Source organism: Scomber scombrus, chromosome 5, assembly GCF_963691925.1.
Source record: "Scomber scombrus chromosome 5, fScoSco1.1, whole genome shotgun sequence".
Lineage (NCBI taxonomy): Eukaryota > Metazoa > Chordata > Actinopteri > Scombriformes > Scombridae > Scomber > Scomber scombrus.
This window is the reverse complement of record NC_084974.1, coordinates 1,840,050-1,858,427: the sequence shown is the minus strand read 5'-3', so window position 1 is coordinate 1,858,427 and position 18,378 is coordinate 1,840,050. Positions and strand designations below refer to the sequence as shown.

General features: G+C 40.2%; 1 protein-coding gene across 1 annotated transcript in view; it reads right to left on the bottom strand.

The window, feature by feature from the left end:
• Positions 1 to 18,378, bottom strand: part of sez6b (seizure related 6 homolog b) — a 142,337-nt gene that overhangs the window by 9,815 nt on the left and 114,144 nt on the right. Inside the window, exons 10-13 of the mRNA XM_062419260.1 lie at positions 13,561 to 13,757; positions 9,654 to 9,848; positions 7,427 to 7,618; positions 2,125 to 2,319 (exon numbers count right to left, since the gene is read on the bottom strand). Coding sequence (XP_062275244.1) covers positions 2,125 to 2,319; positions 7,427 to 7,618; positions 9,654 to 9,848; positions 13,561 to 13,757 — 779 coding nt within the window. The remainder of the gene's footprint in view (positions 1 to 2,124; positions 2,320 to 7,426; positions 7,619 to 9,653; positions 9,849 to 13,560; positions 13,758 to 18,378) is intronic.

Here is an 18,378-nt window from a genome sequence, read left to right as displayed (position 1 = left end):
CTTCTTCAAAGTGTCAGGACAACAAAATCCAGAGCCATTAAAAAAAAAAACACAAAAAAAAAAGCCCACACTTTTCTTCTCCTGCCGTCCACTATGACTGATGTGTTTTTCCCGCTTTTTTGAAATGTGCTCACTCTTCTTTGTTTAGCGGGTTTCTTGTTGTGTTAAATTGTCTTTCACACTGTCAAAGTCTTCTGGTGGAGGCACTAAATAATAGAGTATGTGTATTTTTAAGGGATCAACACACCAGTATGTAAGCACATGTGAGCAATAGCACTTTAGACACAGAGGTTTTTGGTGACTTGAATTGAAAAAATAAAATAAATATGAAAACATAAAGTGAAAGAGCTTTTGTTTGATATCTTGCCTTGTAAAGGTTTAAACTGAATACTAACTCGTTCTCAGATCTCAGATTTTTTCACCTTTTCAAGGTCAGAAATAGACTTTGAACCTCGACTTTTAAGCCAACATTGATAAGAAATCCTTTGACATGTAAGAGGTGCTCAGAAAAATAGAAAATAGAATATCTATACCTCCATGATAACTGGACAAACACCATCTACTGATGAAGTGTGGTACCAATATTTATTTGGAAAACAATACAGTAGATAGAAATGTTAAATTCCATATACATACAATGGCAACATTTACACACTTTCTTCATTATATTTAACAAAATTAAAACTTAAAAATTAGAAAGCAGTAAAAAACAAAAAAAGAAATTCTTAAGATTTCTAATAATATTAATTGAAATGACTTCAGTGCTGTTGTTTATATATGTGTACTGTATATATTACTGAATTTGTCCTTATGATTGCTTTCAACAGGCGACTGCTTTTTTACAGTTTTAGAGTTAATACCTCAGACTGCACTGTAACTTTTTAATCTCCTGTTTTATCTGTCTTATTTTATTTTAGCTTTATTTTATTTCCAATTTATAACTTTTTATCATATTTAAATGTATTTTTAATTTTGCCATGTGTTGCTTTTATAGTCTGTCTTGATGCATTTTATGTTTAATGTAAAGCACTTATAATTGTTGCTGAAAATTGATATGCAAATAAATTTGCCTTGCCTTCATTGAAAAATGTAATAGGTGAAGGTAGGCTAATCCTCCCAGTATGTTGAGGATAAGTTATAAGGCTGGTGATATTCTATATTTCTTTTACTGTCAACAAATCCAATTCAATCTGTCTCTTAGTATTTTCTAACCTCCCCTTCCTGCCTGTGACTCCCAGCTCTAAGAATATTTATCATGTGTGGGGATATCAGTTGAGAAAATATGGAAAGTGTTTTATTTTAGGTCAGGGGTCACTGCAGCAGTTTATACTTGCAGCATTGAGAGCAGAGCCCTTTATAAAAAAACTGAAATAAAATAAATGGTCTGTTGACACCAAAGATGTGCACTGCTGTGCATCAGCAGCCCTGAGTACCACTGGCAAGGCAAAGGGACAGCTGAGGACAAAGACTCAACAGACCCTGACAAAGACATAAAATGTTCATTCTGAGTGCATCCAGCTCGATTACCAGCCAGGGAATGTGGGTAACTGCCCCAGAGCCCCAGAACACCAGGGGGGCCTGAAAAATCCAAACTAACCATGTGTCAACTGGCATGTGTTAATTTAACTGAACATTAGTTTGGGAATATGCAAAAACAACAAGTTCACAACATGATGGTCTTAAAGTGGGTCCTTCTTTAACACCTCTTCTCATGGTTTTGTCTTCAGGGGGTCTTTGTCTCAATGTAAAGTTGCAAGACCTTCAGAATTGTGCTAACTTTTTATATATTCATTTAAATCATGATAATGAATGAAAAGAAATGTTAAATATTACAAGAAACCATTAAAACTCATTATTAAAAGATGTTATGTTATGTTTATTTAATTTAAAACCGCTCAAAGTGTATAGAATTATGCATAATTTATTGGTACATTTATATATTTGGATTAGGTCATATGACCATGTGGCATTATTTAAATGATTATTCATTTTTATTTCTCCTTGCCTTGAAATAGATCAGGTATTTTTAAGCAGCTTATTTTTTAGGAAACCATTTATAAATGTGTGTGATTAACTGAAGTTGACCTGATCATGTAAGGAAGACATCAGCCTGCAGTTCCTCACCTTTGCAGACAGGTGGCAGGCCACTCCACTGAGATGGGTGTCCAGGGACACAATGGAGAACAGGCTCGCCTAGCAGCTGGTGGCCAGTCAGGCAGGAGTAATGGAGGGTCTCCCCAGCCTGGAAGTTGAGCTTGTTGGAGCTGGGTATCCCATAGGTGGGGGTTCCTGGGTGACTGCAGGGCTCGAAGGTCTCAGCTGGGGGTCAGACAAGAGAAATAATTCAGACTGAAAAGACTGTGTAGGAAATTAAGATTAAGATTCAATTTTATTGTCATTCACTATAGTATCCAAGATGCAAAGAGAACAAAATTACAAGCAAAGCTCTGTCAAAACACATACGATAAATTGAAATAGATATATAACTAATAAATCATTTTGAATGAAAAATAAAAAAAGATGAGGAGCAAAGCAGTCAGCAGTGTGTCATTTTGTTTAGCAGCCTGATAGCAGCAGGGTAGAAGCTGGTACTGAACCTAACAGTGCTGCTTATGGAGGCTGCTGTACCTCCAGCCTGAAGGCAAGAGGGAGAACAGTCTATGACAGGGTTGATTGGAGTCTCTCAGGATGCTGGTTGCTTTGGCGAGCATGCGATTTTGGGCCATGTCCTCTAAAGGTGACAGTGTGACCCCAGTAGTCCTCTCTGCTGTCCTCACCACCCAGGGCCTTTATGTCTGAGGTGTTAGAGTTGTCATACCAGAGAGAGATGCTGCTGATCAGAACACTGTCTATGATGCCCCTGTAGAAGGTGGTGAAGATGGATGGACTGAGGTGAGCCCTCTTCAGCCGCCGCAGGAAATGTAGACGCTGGTGAGCCTTTTTCACCAGAGAGGGGGTGTGCAGGGACCAAAACAGGTTGTCAGCCACATGCACCCCCAGGAACTTAGTGTTCTGTACAGTCTCTACAGTCTTTTTGACATTCAGTCATTCATTTTTGACAATAGTCTGCAAAAAGCTTCACCTCCTCTCTGTAAACATTCTCCTGGTTTTCTGGATCAGGCCCACCACTGTTGTGTCATCCACATACTTTATGATGTGATTTGTACTCCACTTAGCACAACAGTAGTGGGTCATCATGTTGAACAGTACACATCCCTGTGAAGATCCGGTGCTCAGTAAGATGGTGGATGATGTTTTGACAAATTGGGGACTTCCTGAGAGAAAGTCTAATATCCAATTGCACAGTGGAGTGTTTAGTCCAAGTGGGCCAAGTTTGTTGAGCAGGTACTGGGGGATTATGGTATTGAATGCCGAGCTAAAATCGACAAACAACATCCGTACATGTGTGTTCTTTTTCTCCAGGTGTTCCAAACTCAGATGAAGTGCAGTGGATATAGCATCCTCAGTGGAGCGGTTTGGGCGGTAGGCAAATTGAAGTGGGTCAAGTAAGGGAGGAAGGACAGATGATATGGGATCTTTAATTAGTCTTTCAAAGCACATCATTATGATGGAAGTGAGTGCTACCGGTCGATAGTCATTTTAACTGTGGCTTTTTTGGGACTGGGACAATGGCTGAGGTTTTGAAGCATGATGGCACAACGGCTTGACTTAGGGAGATGTTAAATATGTCTGTTAGGACATTAGTCGGCTGGTCTGCGCACCTCTTGAGCATGCACCCTGGTATCATGTCAGGACCTGCAGCTTTCTGTGGATTGATCTTCCTCGGGGTCGGTTGGACATCAGCTGGGTCAAGATGTAGCACCTGGTTGTCATGATGTGGAACGGCTTTCACTGCTGGTGTGTTATTAAGTGCCTCAAACCGTTCAAAATAATTATTCAGATGGTTTAGGAAGTCAGTGCTATCACCACAGGCCTGGGGAGCAGACCTGTAATCTGTAAAAGACTGAATTCCCTGCCAAAGCCTCTTAGAGTCTCTATGATCTTGAAAGTGACTGTGAATCTTTTGACCATGTGCTCTTTTTGCCATCCTGATGGCCTTGTTCAGATTGGCTCTTGCAGTTTCATCAGCACATTTAAAAGCTGAATTTCTAGCTTTCAGCAGGGCTCGAACCTCGGTGGTCATCCATGGTCTCTGATTTGCCCGTACTGTGATGGTTTTGGTGATGCTGACATCCTCCATGTAGCCTGAAACAGCCTCAGTGCACTCACCTACATCAATGATCCCTTCTTTGGTGGCAGCCTCTGTGAAAACAGACCAGTCAGTACAGTCAAAGCAGTCCTGTAATGCTGACATGGCTCCCTATGGCCAGACCCTCACCTGTTTCAAATAGGGCTTTATTCTGGTCATGCTGGTATTAACATCACAGTGATGTGGTCAGTTGAGCCAAGGTGGGGATGGCGTACTGCTTTCAATGCATCTTTGATGTTAGTATAGGCATGATCCAGTAACTTGGCTCCTCTCGTTTCAAAGTCCACATGTTGATAGAAGTGAGGGAGAACTTTCTTCATGTTCGCCTTGTTAAAATCCCCAGCAACAATGAATACTCCCTCAGGGTGAGGGTTTTGCTAGTCACTGATGGAGCTGTAGAGAGTGTTTAAGGTCACCTTGGTGTCTGCATCTGGGGGTATGTAAACAGCAGTGATGACTTTGACAAAGAACTCCCTTGGAAGATAAAAAGGACATTTAACTGTCAGAAGCTCAATGTTCGGGGAACAGTGTGAATGAATCTGTTATTGATGTAAACACACACACACACCCTACACAAGTTTTTTCCACTGAGAGCTGCGGTCCTGTCTGCCCGGAAAGTAGTTAGCCCCTCCATGCTAATAGAATCCTCCGAGACCGAGTCATTCAGCCAGGTCTCAGAAAAAGCAGGTAGCGCTGTTGCTAGGTGCTGTTATTGTTGGGCAGGTCTCTCCCTCTGAACGTAGCAAGCAAAGGTTTAGTAGTAAGTCCCTGGTATTTGGTCAAGATTTTGTTTTCCGCTGACTGTATGTAGTAACAGCATACGTTGACTGCTGTAAATCAGTCTCTCCACACAATGCCGAACATTAACAAATTCAATTTTGGTGATTCTATCAAGTGCTAATGCAGCCGCTGCCAACTCAGGCGCCGCCATGGCACAAAAAAAACCCCAAAAAATTGTGAACAGTTATAGAGTTTGCTGTGCTGGAAGTTGCTAGAGTCACATATAAATATATTCCCTTAATATTTCTTAACAGAAGTCCTTTTTTTCAGGGGGGGCTTGAGATGGTCTTTCCAACTTTAGTCCAGAGCAAGAGTACTACTTTCTGATCTTCATTATCCCTTAAAATAATTCTAATGTTTATGGACAAATAACTATATTTAAATGTGTGTAAGTCCCTTACTAGATGTTAAAACATAGTCAAACAATGACGATTTCCCCCCAAGTTTTAATACGACCTGCACTTCTCCAAAACTTACTGGGGCTGCATTATTACATTTTATGGGACCAGTTGAAATGGAGACATTATTGGCAGCAATGGTAACCTGAAGAACATGCAATGATGTCATATGCGTACCAGAGTCTTTATGTGCAGTCCTGAAGCTGAAGATAGTCACAGAAAGTACAGTTTTCCTTTTTTTTTTGGACATAGTAATTATCTTTTGCTCATGATCTCCATCTCATGCATAGCAATGACCTGTCTTGTCTCCTCAAAGTAATTTCCGTTGTCCGATTAAATTAATTATTAGCCAGTGCCATCATACAGTATGTCTCCACCTAAAAAGTAGGTGAGGCAGAATGTAAGACATTCATGCAAATTAGGTTAATGCCTTCAAGGCTGTTTGAAAAGGAAATTATATTTTAATCAGGCATTAGCTTGCCAGCTTTGTCAGAAACAAAGAAGTGGCGGGAGGTCGAGGCATTAAGGTCAGCTGGTGTTGGTGGTTATGATGGAAAATTAAAATCACGAAAAGACTGATAACTCCTCCGTTGCAATTATTGATTAAAACACTGTTCATTCTTGTCAGTTCGAAGCCTTTCTGGAACAGATTTAGGGCATCATAGAAACCTGAAAACCCTTAACTCAAAACCAGGCTAATTAACTTCTTTTAGTGTCATCAGTTTTTTAAGGAGGAAAAATGGTGTGATGTTACTACCAGAACTAGTCTGAAGGCCCTCAAGTGGCCTCTGGAGACTAAAATGTTGATGGCAACCCAGTTCAAAAGGGTTTCAAAGAATTTTAGAGCCTTAAAAGTTGTGTAGCTAACATGTTGAGTTATATACACTTTAAATACAACGACCCTGCATTAACTTTAACCCCAGTGCATACTAGGGATGGGAAGATTAACCGATTTGTATCGATGTGCATTGGTGTGCATTGGTAGAGCAGCAGTGAATAGATGTAATTTTGAGATGAAATCGAGATGCATCGGTTTTTACATCCGTGCATCGATAAAATCACATCCATTTAATTATTAGATGTTCTATGCCTTTATTAAGAAATATGACCCACACAATAATTTAATATTTTGGACTATGCCTCCTATGTTACCTTACGTTACAGAGCAGATGCCGGCTCCTTCTGAGCAGTATAAGTGAGGGGTGTGTCACAACATACTTCTGCATGCGTTGAGGATGGCGGAGGCAGAACAAATACACACACCAGCAAACTTTAAATCTAAAGTTTGGAAACACTACTGGTTTTACAAGAGAGACGGACAATTTAACAAATCAAATGCAATTTGTAAAATGTGCCGTGCTGCTGCAAAGTGACGAGGCAGCACTACTAACTTTATTACACACCTGAGATGGCGACATGGTGTTAACGAGAAGGCGTCTGCCAGTGCCCCCCCCCTCCCGCATTGTATTCGGATTCGAAACTTTTTTTAATGATCCCCTGGCTAACAGTTCCACTCGTTCAAAGACAATAACAGACGCTGGTCAGTAATAATAACAGTGAGACTGGTGTCTGTTTACAGAAGCATAGAAACTGCATTTTGTGTAGTATACCTGCTGCTGAAAGAGCACATCTGCTGCCTGGCAGTAGTTTTTCATATTGCACTATACCTCATTGTTGTTAATCTTGCTTAATTGTGAGGCAAGTGTTATAAAAGTCTACTGAACTGTCAATTTGAAAAACACAGAGAACACTTGTACAGGTCTTAGAAACAAGACCTGTTTGTGAAAGGTCATCATTTTTTATTTTTTGGTTAATAAATAATCAAACTCATTGCATAGCATCATTCCTTTGCATTGAATCGCATTGTGTTGGATCAAATCGTGCTGAATCGCACCGCATCGTGATTGGGGGATGAATCGTAACGTATTGCATCGGTAGTTGCGGCTTATGTATCTTTAATGTATCGGATCATTGGTAGTGTATCGAGATACGTGTCGTATCAGCCACAGACCAGAGATGCAACAACCCTAGTACATACGCAAGCATCTGGGCAGCTTCTGGTTCCACTTGGGGCCTGAGGATCCTCGGTTGTAGCAGGTCAGCAGACTGTTCCCAGACAGTACAAAACCCTTGTTGCAGATGTATTGGATGGTTGAACCTGCATTGAAATGGGGACCTGAAAGTACCCGTCTGCTGTGCTCCACCTTCCCAGGGTCAGCACAAGACACCACTGGATGGAGAGAAAAAGAAAGAAGGTTGGTGTAAAAAACTGGTTAAAACATTATGAGGGTGGACAAGACAGAACCAATTATTGGGAAACTGCAATATAACAAAAAAATGAGACATTTGCAGAAAGAAAAATTATTAGAAAAGATACAATGTATAAGGTTCAGTGTTGTGGTGTAGCAGCAGATCAGTGGCTCCCTGAAAAAACTGAAAAAAGTGTTTAAAAATTCCTTTTTCTTGCAAACCCTCTTGAAACACACTTTGGTGAGTGTTGCTGCACACACAGTTCTAGTCAAAAGTTTGGACACATTTTTTACATTCAAAGGAATAAGACAGTGTGTCCAAAGTTTGAATGGTACTGTAGCTCACGGACACACCTATGCAACATGTTAGAGATTAAAAGTAGAAACTGCTTGGCTATCAAGGCTCACAAATCAAATATGTTGGGTTACTTCAAATGCAGAATGTGCAAACTGTGCATATTACAGAAACAGTCTGTGTAGACATGCTGTAAATTTCCATGATCAAACACACTGAAGATAATATTTCTAGAGGACATGCACATTTGCACTTACAACAGGAGCTGTGCCTAATTTTCTCGCATTTGAAGTCAGTACAGAGCATTAATAGACTCATAATTCAGTTCTATCATCAGATTCAGAGGTCTCTGTTTGTAAAGAAAACATCAAAGGGTTTAGCTTTGTCTCTCTGAGCCTGGTTATATGCGCCCGCAGAGAGGGGATCAAGGAATGAGTTGTCCCTGTCCAGGGATCCAGTCAGCCCAGCTCTCAGCTAAGCAGGGGAGAGACCAGCTAGGCCAGAAACACGGGGTGGAAGTCAGCCATGTTGGAGCCAAGGTCCCAGTCTGCTGCCAGTGGGACTGGTCACTGGCACTGAGGCCTTGCTGCTTTGTGTGTGTGTGTGTGTGTGTGTGTGTGTGTGTGTGTGTGTGTGTGTGTGTGTGTGTGTGTGTGTGTGTGTGTGTGTGTGTGTGTGTGTGTGTGTGTGTGTGTGTGTGTGTGTGTGTGTGTTCTACACTCTAGACTAATGAAGACCAGACTCTTAACTAATTCTACAGAAGTAGAAATTCTGGCAGAAGTCCAGACAGCAGGATAGTATGGTTGTTATAATTTTGTGTAGTTTGCTGTGGGAACAAAAAATCATGACTAAAAAACAGAGACTGTGTGTTTAACTGAGATGAGCTGCAAATGACCAGAACTGAAAACACTACAGAGCAGCACCAAATTCAACCCAACAAGAAACTTAAATAACAGAGTATCACTGACACAAATATGCACTCAACAACCCCACAATGTGACAAAACAAGCTCTGCATTTCACTTTGTGTATACCAGTTGGGCAGAGAGAACAGGATGAGTTATGGATGCAACAAGCTGTTGAAGCTACTGTGCACTCCCACAACTCTAACAGTGTAATACCTTACAGGACATATCAATGCCATTTCACAATTACAAAAAAACTGACTTCTTTCTGAACAAAAAGCTCAGACAAGATTTGCTGTGTCACCTCCTGAACCAGCAGTGTTTTATATTTAGTTCTGATGAAATTCATGTACACAAATACACACTAATTAGATTAATAACCATCACTCACCTGAGATGTCCACACTGTGTTGCACAATGTGATTTTAAATGTTTCAAAAACAGTCCTAAAACAGTAGCCAGGTGCACAAATGAACACTGACACATATGTTTTTTATTGCGGTAATCATTCCTCCTGCTCATACTGGCCATTAAGAGATCCTTAATGCATTATCAATGTTAATTTGGGGACCTTTGTGACGCTTTAAGACATCACAAAGCTGGAGACTAACTGGCATGTCTCAGAAGGCCTCAGAATATGCTTCGAGTAAAATCAAAACTACTGAAAACTGTTTTGGTTTACTTTTAAATAAGTACACCTCTTTGATCTATTATGTGTATTTCCTTGTTGATGATAAAAACTTGATGTCGATACTCTCCATTTACATTTTTCCATCACAAGTGTATAATGTAGTGGTAGTGATGTGATTTTAGTCACCTCTTTCACAGCTTGGAAGGTCTCCACTCCAGGTGAGGTCCCACTGACACATGAGCAGCTCAGCGCCAACCACCAGGTAACCTGGGTAACACTGGTAGGTCACCACCGTGCCCTGAACCAGCTCAGGGTGAGATGTGCTCTTCCAGCCATTAGTGATCTCTGGAAGCTCAGGGCATGTGTCATTGCGAGCTACTTCTGCAGAGGGTGGGGAGGGTGAAGAGTTGGGGCAGAGAGAGACAGATAATTAGGAAATGATTAGAGTAAGTAAGTCATTTTATCTATATAGCTACTTTCGGGAACAGAGACGTCACAACGTCCTTCAAAGAAGAAATAAAAAGTTGTGTGGAAGACTCACACATAAGCAACAACAGTTTGAACCAGGTGCTGGAGAGAGGGGAAAATGTGAGCTCTCCTGATAGCCCATTAAACCTACATCTGCATTGGGAGCTACAGTGTGTGGACTTTCTTCTCTCTTCTCTTATTCACAAAGGAAATAAACCATAAACATACATACAGACATTAAAAAACTGAAACATTACAAATGAAATAAACAGAAAACAAAAAAGCCTGTCTGACCTGAACCGAAGTGATACATTGTTAGCCATGGATTGGCCATAACAAACACCATATTTGAGCATAAGGTTGTTAACATAAGTGTACCTTCTACCAGAACACCTTAGACCAAAGATTGATGATTGACTTTGTTGTTGTATCATCAGATCTGCAGCTCTAGTAAAGACGGAAGCAGAGCTGTCAACTGATCACCCCCTGGTGGTGAGTTGGATCAGATGACAGGGGAGGCTGTTGGACAGACCTTGGAGACCAAAATGAGTAGTGAGGGTGGACTAGAAATGTCTAGAAAAGTCTTGATGACTTCAACTCCCACCTCTGGAAGCTCCTCAGTGGCATGGCACTGGTGCATGGAGATTGGGGACAGTGATGTGGACTGGCAGACAGAGGTGGCGGTTCCCATTTTCAAAAAAGGGTATCCGGAGGGTGTGCTCCAACTATCGGGGGATCACACTACTCAGATAGATAGATAGATAGATAGATAGATAGATAGATAGATAGATAGATAGATAGATAGATAGATAGATAGATAGATAGATAGATAGATAGATAGATAGATAGATAGATAGATAGATAGATAGATAGATAGATAGATAGATAGATCTTTGGCATTGTAAGAAAACCCAATGAAAATCTGTTTAGCAGCTCTACCGTAAAAAAAAGAACAATCAAGGCCAAGCCTCCTGTATGGAATGGAAAGGAGGCTTGGCTGCCTATCAAACCTCAGATTCAAGAGGAATATCATCATCCTCTGATGATCATCATTTGAAGTTTGAGAGAAGAGAACGTCCCAACAACATATGAAATTGTTGTCCTCCAAGTCCACCAACATGGCCAGAAAGTCTGGGCGAGCTGATAAAGTTGTACTTGTTCGGACAGAACTTATTCATACAAATTCAATATTTATCTTCCAAGTTTCAGTCAGGCACATAAAGTCTAATTTCTTAGATGAGATGGGACACTACTCTGAGGTGCCACCATAGAAGGAGATGGAGGTTCCAGGGAGGGTATGTAAGACGTAAACAGCCAGTCACATTTGTGTACCCTTTGACCCAATTGACAGCCAGTGCTGTACGCAGGTTTTTAGAAATACCAAAATCTAAATTTGCTATGGATCCACCCACATGTCAGTCTGAGTCTGCAGTAGCATAAATGATCTGTCAAGTAGTAAAGCATCTTAAGCAAGTTAAATGAAGAGGAGGCTGACACAGAACATCTAAGATGGTAAACTAAGTCTTACTTTTACTGGCATAAAGAGTTGAATCAGTACGTCTGCTTTTACTAGAGTCTTTTTTACACAAGTATCTAGTACTGCATACTACAAAGGCATGACTCAGAAGAACAAGCTTGCACTTTTTAATCATAATGCGTTGTGTTAATTGATCGGCTGTGTTGTGTTTTACCGGAGCACAGCACGCCAACACACACCTGTGCATGTTTTATCAGAGTAAACTGTCTATATGTTTTTGCGCAACATGTTGGAGGCAACCGTGCTTGAGTACAGGTAATGTGAGTGCGGGCCAGCGGGGGACAGGGGGACAGGGGGACATCCGTGCTTCAGCGCGGTACGGAACAACTGGCCCTAGTGTGAGTGCAGCCTTATTTTGGACAAGGACACCAAAGTAATTACACTTGGGCCATAGACAAGCAAACTTCTTTGACACCTTCCCATGCTGCTGTCTTGTGTTTACATTTTACCAATGAGATTCATGAAGAGACTGTAATAAAACCTTTCACTCCCTTTGTCCCTCTTTGTTGATCATCTGTATTCTCTAGCCTTTCCTACCCTGTGAATTCATTAGGTCTTATCAGATATAGTGTGCTGGCTGTGGCATGGTGCTGCACTGATGGAAAGGCCCTGCCAACACCAGGGACAGCCTCTTATTGTTTCAATTTTAGATCTCATACCTGCAAAAACAAATCCCCTTTTCCTCTCTTTCATTTACCTAGCTTCCCTCTTACTGCCATATCCCCCCATCTCCAATGCTGCTTTGCTTCCTTTTTTTCTTTCCATCAGTCCATGCATCTCTCCTTTTTCTTCATAGAATTTACCTGAATTTGGCTAGACTCCTATTAGCGTCTTTGCACATTTTGGGCAGCCAATACATCACAACAATATTAGACCTACATTAGTTCATAGTTTAATGTTTTGGGAAATTATATTTGCTATTTCGGAGAGCGAGATGACTGAATCAATCAATATCAGTCTAGGATGTGGTTAGCCTAGCTTAGCATAAAGACTGAACACAGGGGGAGACAGCTAGCCTTGATTCTTCCAAAATGAAAAAAAAAAAATTAGTTAAAAACTAGTTAGCTTTATTTGTGTTAGTTGGAGGATTTTCCACTTTGGAAAGAACCAGGTTATCTGTTCCCCCCTGCTTCTTTGTGCTAAGCCAAGCTAACAATGCACATCCTGACTCCAAGTCTGTAATTCATACACAGATTGAGATTGACATCCATCTTCTTATCTCACGTTGAGAAAGTCTTCTTTCATAAGCCTACTTTCATAATATTTTCTATAATAATCACACATCAGCATTCAGTGGCACCCACTCTTCATTATCCTCTATGATAATCTGTATTATCTGATGTGTCACTAAATTCTTTCTGTGGTAAAACTCCTGTTTGGTCATGTCTTTGTGTTGAGGAGAGCCTATTCATGACATTACTCATAGGCCAGATTTCGCTTTTCCTTTTTTCTTTTGCAGTTTGACTACACCCATTGGTCTCATTCCTAAAATGTGATCAGCATGGATCTTAGCACTGATTTATCTTTGTGTATTAGGTGTAAAAATGTGCATAAACCCTGCAGTTCATCTTTACTTCAAGTCCATAATGACGCCTGACAATGTCTGATCAATGCTCTTTAACTTTAATTTACTCTATATTAGAAACTGTTTAAATCTGCGAAGTACTAAATGATCTACACTCAGATGGAAGTTAGAAGCTCAGATAGACATTTGGTGCTGTTAGTCATTAAATTGCTCATTTCTTGTTTTTTACTTAATCCAAAACTAAACTACTCTACTACAAATGAATGTTGATGCTCATTATTACAAGATAATGTGTTACTGAGGAAATTCCATGATACTATTTTGGATGAAATAATAGTCTGTGAGCCTTTATTTGCATTCATCATAACCATAAACACATAGCCAAAATAGAAACATATAGAAATGTAAAGATGTTTATATAAGCACAACTCTTGATATCCAGCAGGGCCTATTAAATATTTTTTATCAGTCCGAGCTATATTGGCTATATAGCTAGTATCAAATGATAAGATCTTCCTGATAAGTGAGTGTTGATATTTATGGGGGTTGAGGTAAAATTTTACCGAAAAAGTGGACGATGAAGCCGTTGCCATAGCCGTAGACGTTGGTGGCAGGGTCAGACTGAAACTGGATGGTGACGTCTGCGGTGGAGGTGTAGAGCTTGAAGCGGGACTTTGATCCTCCGTACTGACTCAGTACTTTGGCTGTAAGGTCATCTCCATCATAGAAGGTCAACAGGTCATTCTTCCCAATGTTCAACCTGAAACAGGAAGCATAAGTATATTGTAAAAAAAAAAGTCTTCAAATTTTATCAGATTAATAACTTCCAAAATGACCACCAGCACACTTGGCCTGAATTTATAGATTGAGACTGTAACAATCACTGAAAAAAAAAAAGCCCACATTTCTAGAGAGAAATTTAGGCTTTTTGAATGGGAGTAGATTTTTTGGTACTTAAAGTACTTCCATATTGACTCTAGCTATGGTAATTGTTGCTTGATCCATCCTAATAAAACATTCAGGCATCTCCTTTCAGGGTTTTTGAATGTGTGCAAAAGACTGCTGGATATCTCTCTGCTCTCATTGTCCTCACCTTTTCAACTAGATCCTTGCATTGAGTGTGGTCAGAACCTACAGGTCAAACATCGCCTCTGTTGTCAACCTGTACATGAATACATGAATCTTTTTCTCACGAGAGCTGTCTGACTGAACATAACCCTGATGCTTCACCTCACAATGTGCTTTTGCATTTTTAAAATGCCGGTAATTGGTCGAAGAGAGACACAATGACTCCAGGTCAAACCAAGGCATACATCATTCATGAAGGGCAGTGTGGTTCCTGTTGCTTTGCTCCTGAGGAGAACATTGTCAGGATAATAATGTGACTATCTACAAGGCTTCAAACTGCCTTATATCTTATAAATATTTCAGTTATTATTATTACTATTCCAAATAATGGCAAAGCCTGTAATATTTCCCAAGACTGGGCAACATTACATATTTTTTTTATTTTTCCTTTTGTAGTTAAAACAGTTGAAAGGTGAACTGGTTAGTGGAAGAGAAGATTCCATGTTCTTAAAAGCACAGTTTGCCACAGTGCACAGAGCATTTGCAACATATGTCTGTGCAATATGTGCAAGATGCAGCACTATTCCAGGTGTTGTAATGATGTGGTTGGATGGGGCTGATTTCACACAGCTCCGTCAAATTACCTTCAATTCTAATTTACTTAATAGGATATATTTACTTTTGAAGCCATGAGTGGCTTTCATTAGTGTCCTTGAGTGCTTTGAAAGGCACCTTTAAATAAAATGCATCATTATTATTATTATTATTACAGTCTGCTGGTTAGGCTTTATGCCGTATTTGTAAATATCACTTCATAATCTAATTTTGGCAATTTCATTTTGGATACATAACCTTGGTATGTTACAGAAATGTACATAAATCATACACTCACTGGAGGACTGCACATCTGGAGCACCGGGACAATTCCCGGTTGCCTTCTTGTCGTTCTGGCTTGACTTGAACAGTCAACTTCACCAGCAACAATATAGTGAGCAAGAAAGAGTTGCTGGATGCCCAGACCAATTAAATCCACCTATGTGGTGACGACAGGCAACAGCAGGCTACAGTGGATTTCGGTATCAAAAAAACCAAACGCTGTCTCTGTCCTGTATGGAGGGTTTAGCTCCGCCCCCGTCGAGACAGAGTTGAGGAGCAGCTAACGTTAGCCTCTGCTGCTGTTTGCTGTCACTTCTCGTTGCGTTGCTTTCCTCTGCTCTCAGAGAGTCTGTTCAATGCAGGAATACTACTACTTTATTCCAACTCATTGTTTCACAGCGGTTACGTTCAACAGCACAAATAAACTTCCCCCCACTAAACCCTGCAGCTCAGCCTCAAACCTCTGAATGTGAAACACCTGCGTGCTGTTTAAAACACAGCAGCAGCTTTTTGCTGCTTGGGTTGCTTCAGTTTAAAAAGTCTTAATGAGAGATCTTCTTTATTTCCAATTTCTTCTAAGTCATCTGGAAGTATTTTACTGATCAGCAAAGACAATTTTTTTATTTAAAGAAACACTATGTAGAAAAATATATTTACTGAAAAATGTTAAAATCTAACAGTATTTTATATGTTCCTCAGTTATTAACTAGTTGAACTTAGATAATCACTTCTGCTTTTTTTGGTTCAGAGCTGAAATTTGGGCATTATTTGTTTTTATTATTTATTTATGAACTGGTAAAAATTATTTATTGTGCTTTGTGGCTGTGTCATCATCATTCATATCTATTCATATCTATACAACCAGCAGATAAATTACTAAAGCACACATATTTTTTTCTAGATATAAACTCTTAATGTTGCTCTCAGAGTGCACCAGAATGATGCGTTTGACTTAAAAGTAAATAACAAGAACCCTATATCACACAAATAGAACAACAAACTTATAATTTGATATTACAAATCCAGTGGTTCAGTGTTTCCCACAGAATTCTTAGAGACTATGGTAGTTGGACCTCAGTCCACCCTGTAGGGGGGTCTGGGGGGATGCTACCCCAGAAGAACATTTCGTACATTTTTAATTTATTGGCAATATGTTATAAATCATAATAATTAAAATGACTTTATCATAATAAAGTACCAGTCAAAAGTTTGGACACACTTTCCCATTCACATCAATGAGAAAGTGTGTCCAAACCTTTGACCTGTACTGTATATGAGATAGAGTCAGTGCTGCAGCTATTGTGAGTACCCTTATTGATCACTCCCAAATTTATTTTAACCGTTATATCAACAAATAGGGTTAGAATACAAAATTAGAGGTCTGATGGTCTGCATGAAAGGGGTGGCCTGGAATTGAGTCAAATTCCCGGTCTGAATTACTGTCCCAGTCCGCCACTGCATACACTTAATAAATGGTGCTGTTTTCCACACTTGGAATTTACCACCATTTGAAACTGAGGGAAAAGGTTATGGTTACTGTGGAAAACGAACCTACAACACACCATCATTATTTCTAGAGTCTAGTGTTATAAAACAGTGTTGTCACACTCCTACTGTAGGAGTCCTCCTTCTGCTTACTGATAGTCAGTGCAGGGCAGAGGTCACTATTAGGTGGACTGCGGTCCGGATCTGGACCCGGACCAGTAACTGATGAAATATTGAGGATTGTTTAATATTGTCCCAGCATTTCTATTTTAACAGGCACAGCTTCTCCAGCTATTACGGTAAAAGTGGAGCGGCCCTCAGAAACTCACAGACCACTGAGCATAGCCAATCTTCTCACGTGATGCTAATCAGCCAATCACATCCCACACTAGACACAGATGCTGATGGAACTACAATGCTACTTCAAGCTACTGAAAAATAACACAGACATTATGATGTTCCGGATATTCATCTGAGGACCTCTGTCATAAATTGGACCTCAGTGAATTTTAATTGAATACCCCTGGTGTAGGGGTAAGTTCTACTCTTGGGTAGGAGTTCTGAATAATTCAGAGAACCATCAAGGTAGGTAAAGGTAAGGTAAAGGTACTTTATTTGTCACACAGTTAAATTCAGACTCTGCATTTAACCTATCCTTACCATTAGTAGCAGTGAGTAGCCACTATGCAATGCCAGGGGACCAACTCCAGTGTTCTATGCCAGTACCTTGGTCATGGTCACTGACAGGAGAATTAACCTAACGTACATGTTTTTGACAATGGGAGGAAACCAGAATAACCGGGCGAAACCCATGCAAGCACTGGGGGAACATGCAAACTCCACATAGAAAGGCCCCAGCAGGGTATCGAATCCGAGTCCTTCTCGCTGGCAACAGCCCCCCGATGAATACGGTTCCTGAATACTTCCTGCACCACCAGTAGTCTTCAACCTCAACCTGAGATAACAATGATGCTATTCCCATGTTGTTTTATTCAGCTTCTTCCAGAGCCTCAGAAGACATTATTTCAATATTTTCACAGGCTGATTATAATTTCTGTAAGGAATAAACTGATCTTGATGCTTGCAATGGGCCCCTTTATAAAGAATTATGTTCTATTGAGTTGTTTTGGAAAGCAGTACAAGGGTTGAACTTATCAATATTCTAGCCATATTCTAGCCTTCACATTCCCAAATCTCTACAATGGAGAAAATGTAAAGTGTAAAGATCAACATCTAGGCTGACATATACAGTAAATTCTGTTTAATATTTAGAGGACATTCTGGAACATCTGACATAGTCTGAATAAGCTGAATAAAATACTGACAAGGAACACAGAAATCCTAATGTCAACAGTGATTAGCATTTACATTTCCCTGTATGAGACGAGTGAAGCGACGTCATGCTGAATAAGCACACTCAGCGTCACAGTTAAACTGTCAAAGGGCCTTGTATTTGTGCTGATTTGACCATAGCCTACAGAGCCGAAACTCTTACAAACCTCAAAGCTGTTTAAAAACGTCACCTGGGGCTGAGCTATCTCTTTGTAGAGGGAAGATTTAGAGCATGGAAGAAATGGCTTAGCCAGAATAAAGCAGTGACATGCTCTTTGCTGTCGTTAATTAATCACCAGCGGCTCCTGATAAAACTCATTAGGCAGCCTGAGATTGAGCTATTAATCACTTTGGGAATGCTGGAAAATCAAAGGTTCAAGAGGCGTGGATTGAATTGACACATGGCAAAGCTTGAGAAAAGATGAAAGCTTCATTTTAGATGTTTTTTTTTTTTCCTCACTGAAAAACCTGGAAGATATTACAGAAATATTGAGTGAGTTTGTGAACACATGAGAACTGGAGTAGGGAGTGTTTGTCTTTCCACTGGCAGAACCATTTGTTTTCTGAGTTGCAGACGCACAAAGGCTTACTTAGCCACACACACACACACACACACACAC